The sequence below is a fragment of the Egretta garzetta genome, unplaced genomic scaffold (assembly GCF_000687185.1).
Source record: "Egretta garzetta isolate BGI_Z169 unplaced genomic scaffold, ASM68718v1 scaffold21, whole genome shotgun sequence".
NCBI lineage: Eukaryota > Metazoa > Chordata > Aves > Pelecaniformes > Ardeidae > Egretta > Egretta garzetta.
In genome coordinates this window covers 1810522-1812360 of record NW_009258668.1, presented here as the reverse complement: position 1 = coordinate 1812360, position 1839 = coordinate 1810522, and the positions used below count along the sequence as shown (strand labels likewise).

Genomic DNA, 1839 nt, shown 5'->3' with positions numbered 1-1839 from the left:
CCCCCCTTCAGCCCCCCCGAAACCAGGCTAAACCAGCGCCCATGCCCATTAACGCCCGCACAGAGGCGATGGTGGTCCCCACCTCGCGGCCCAGGTGCGGAGGCAGCACAGCATCATCTTCTGCGTGCAGGATGAGGAGCGGGCAGGTCAGCACCTTCACGCTGCGGGCAGCAAGCACAGCGCCGAGGAGTCACCCCCAGAGCCGATGGACCCGTGGGGGCCTCCCTGGGTGCTGCTAAAACCCCCACAGGAACCCTGACACTGCCCGTCCCCCAAGCCCACTGGTGGTTAAGGGCAGCTGAACTGTCCCAGGGTGATGCCCATGCTGCTTGCCCCAGCACAGCGCCCTAATAACCCAACACAGGGTGCTCAGGCTTTTTTTAAAAAAAAAAAAAACAAAAAAAACCCCACCCATGAACCACATGGCTTTTAGCAAAGGCACCCACAAACACGGAGGGGGCAGGACCCTGCTGCCACAGCGTGCGTACGCCGCAGCATGGGTGGGACTTGAGCACATAGCACTCAAAAAAAAAAAAGAAAAAAAAAGAAAAAAAAAAGAAAGGATGTTGGCTTCTGGACTTTGCTCAGCAGTAATACTGATATCTGAAATAGTGCAAATCAAAAAAGCCACTTTTAAAGCATGAGTAAGCTGGGCAAACACAAAGAAGAGTGCAAGGATTGCATGGTGCGACATGTCAGGGCAGGTTGAGGTTGGACATTAGGAAAAAATTCTTCCCCGAAAGGGCTGTCAGGCTCTGGAATGGGCTGCCCAGGGAGGTGGTCGAGTCCCCATCCCTGGAGGTATTTAAAAGAAGGATCGATGAGGTGCTTAGGGACAGGGTTTAGTGGTGGGATGGCAGGGTTAGGTTCAAGGTTGGACTTGATGATCTTAAAGGTCTTTTCCAACCAAAGTGATTCTATAACTCTATGTCCAACCCGCCCCGCCTCGGCCAGCCCCACGGGGCCGGCTGCGCCCCCATCCCTCCGGGCACTCACTTCTCATTGCTGCGGAAGAACATGTTGCCCAGAGCCAGCGAGTCCAGGATGAGGTACTCGAATCCCGGGAACTGGCGGTAGATCTGCCAGGGAGAGAGTTGGGGGGGGGGATGCTAAGTCATGGCTTTGACTGCTGCACCCTTCCCTTGCTGGGGATGGGGACCCCACCATGGGCAGAATCCCCCCCCACCCGTCAACGCTGGGGGAACCCCTCGGGCAGAGCCCCTAGGCTCACCTTGGTGAGGGGGATGTGGGCGGCCGCCTCACGGATGTTGGTGTAGGGTGATTCCAGGATGACAGCATCAAGCTGGACCCCTGCGGGCAGAGCGGGGTGAAAGCAGGCATGGCTGGGGGGGGCCATCACCCCCCCACCCCAGGCTGCTGCCACGCTCCCATCCCAGGCAGCAGCCGTGAGGCTGAGATGCCCTCATCCCGCTAAGGAGGATGGGGACAGCCCCTTGTCCCTGCCACAGGGGCTGAGCCTGATGCTCGAGCAGAGAGCAATGGGGCTCCCTAGCTGCTCTGCGGACCCCAAAATCGGTCCAGGGGTGTGTAGAGCCTGGTGGGAGGGGAATGACACAACACTGCATGGGGCCAACCCAGCCCCGCTGGCCCTTACCTCGCTCCTCCTGCAGTTTCCTCGCCGCGTTCGTGGCAATCCTGCAAGAAGAGATGTGGAGGGGAGGGGGGATGATGCCCCGGTGAGGCGCACAGCACCCTCCCACTCCCCCCCCTTGCACACGAGGTTTTGCTTTGCAGGTACCTCCACCAAGGAGCTGCTCCCAGCCCTCGGTCCATCCCCGTGGCAGGTCTGGCAGCAGCGTCACGGCCCAGGGACTGGCT

At 59.5% G+C, this 1839-nt stretch overlaps 1 protein-coding gene across 1 annotated transcript in view; it reads right to left on the bottom strand.

Annotated features, from left to right (window-relative positions):
- Nucleotides 1–1839, bottom strand: part of ABHD12B (abhydrolase domain containing 12B) — a 12242-nt gene that overhangs the window by 625 nt on the left and 9778 nt on the right. Inside the window, exons 8-11 of the mRNA XM_035888434.1 lie at nucleotides 1616–1837; nucleotides 1232–1311; nucleotides 997–1079; nucleotides 83–161 (exon numbers count right to left, since the gene is read on the bottom strand). Coding sequence (XP_035744327.1) covers nucleotides 83–161; nucleotides 997–1079; nucleotides 1232–1311; nucleotides 1616–1837 — 464 coding nt within the window. The remainder of the gene's footprint in view (nucleotides 1–82; nucleotides 162–996; nucleotides 1080–1231; nucleotides 1312–1615; nucleotides 1838–1839) is intronic.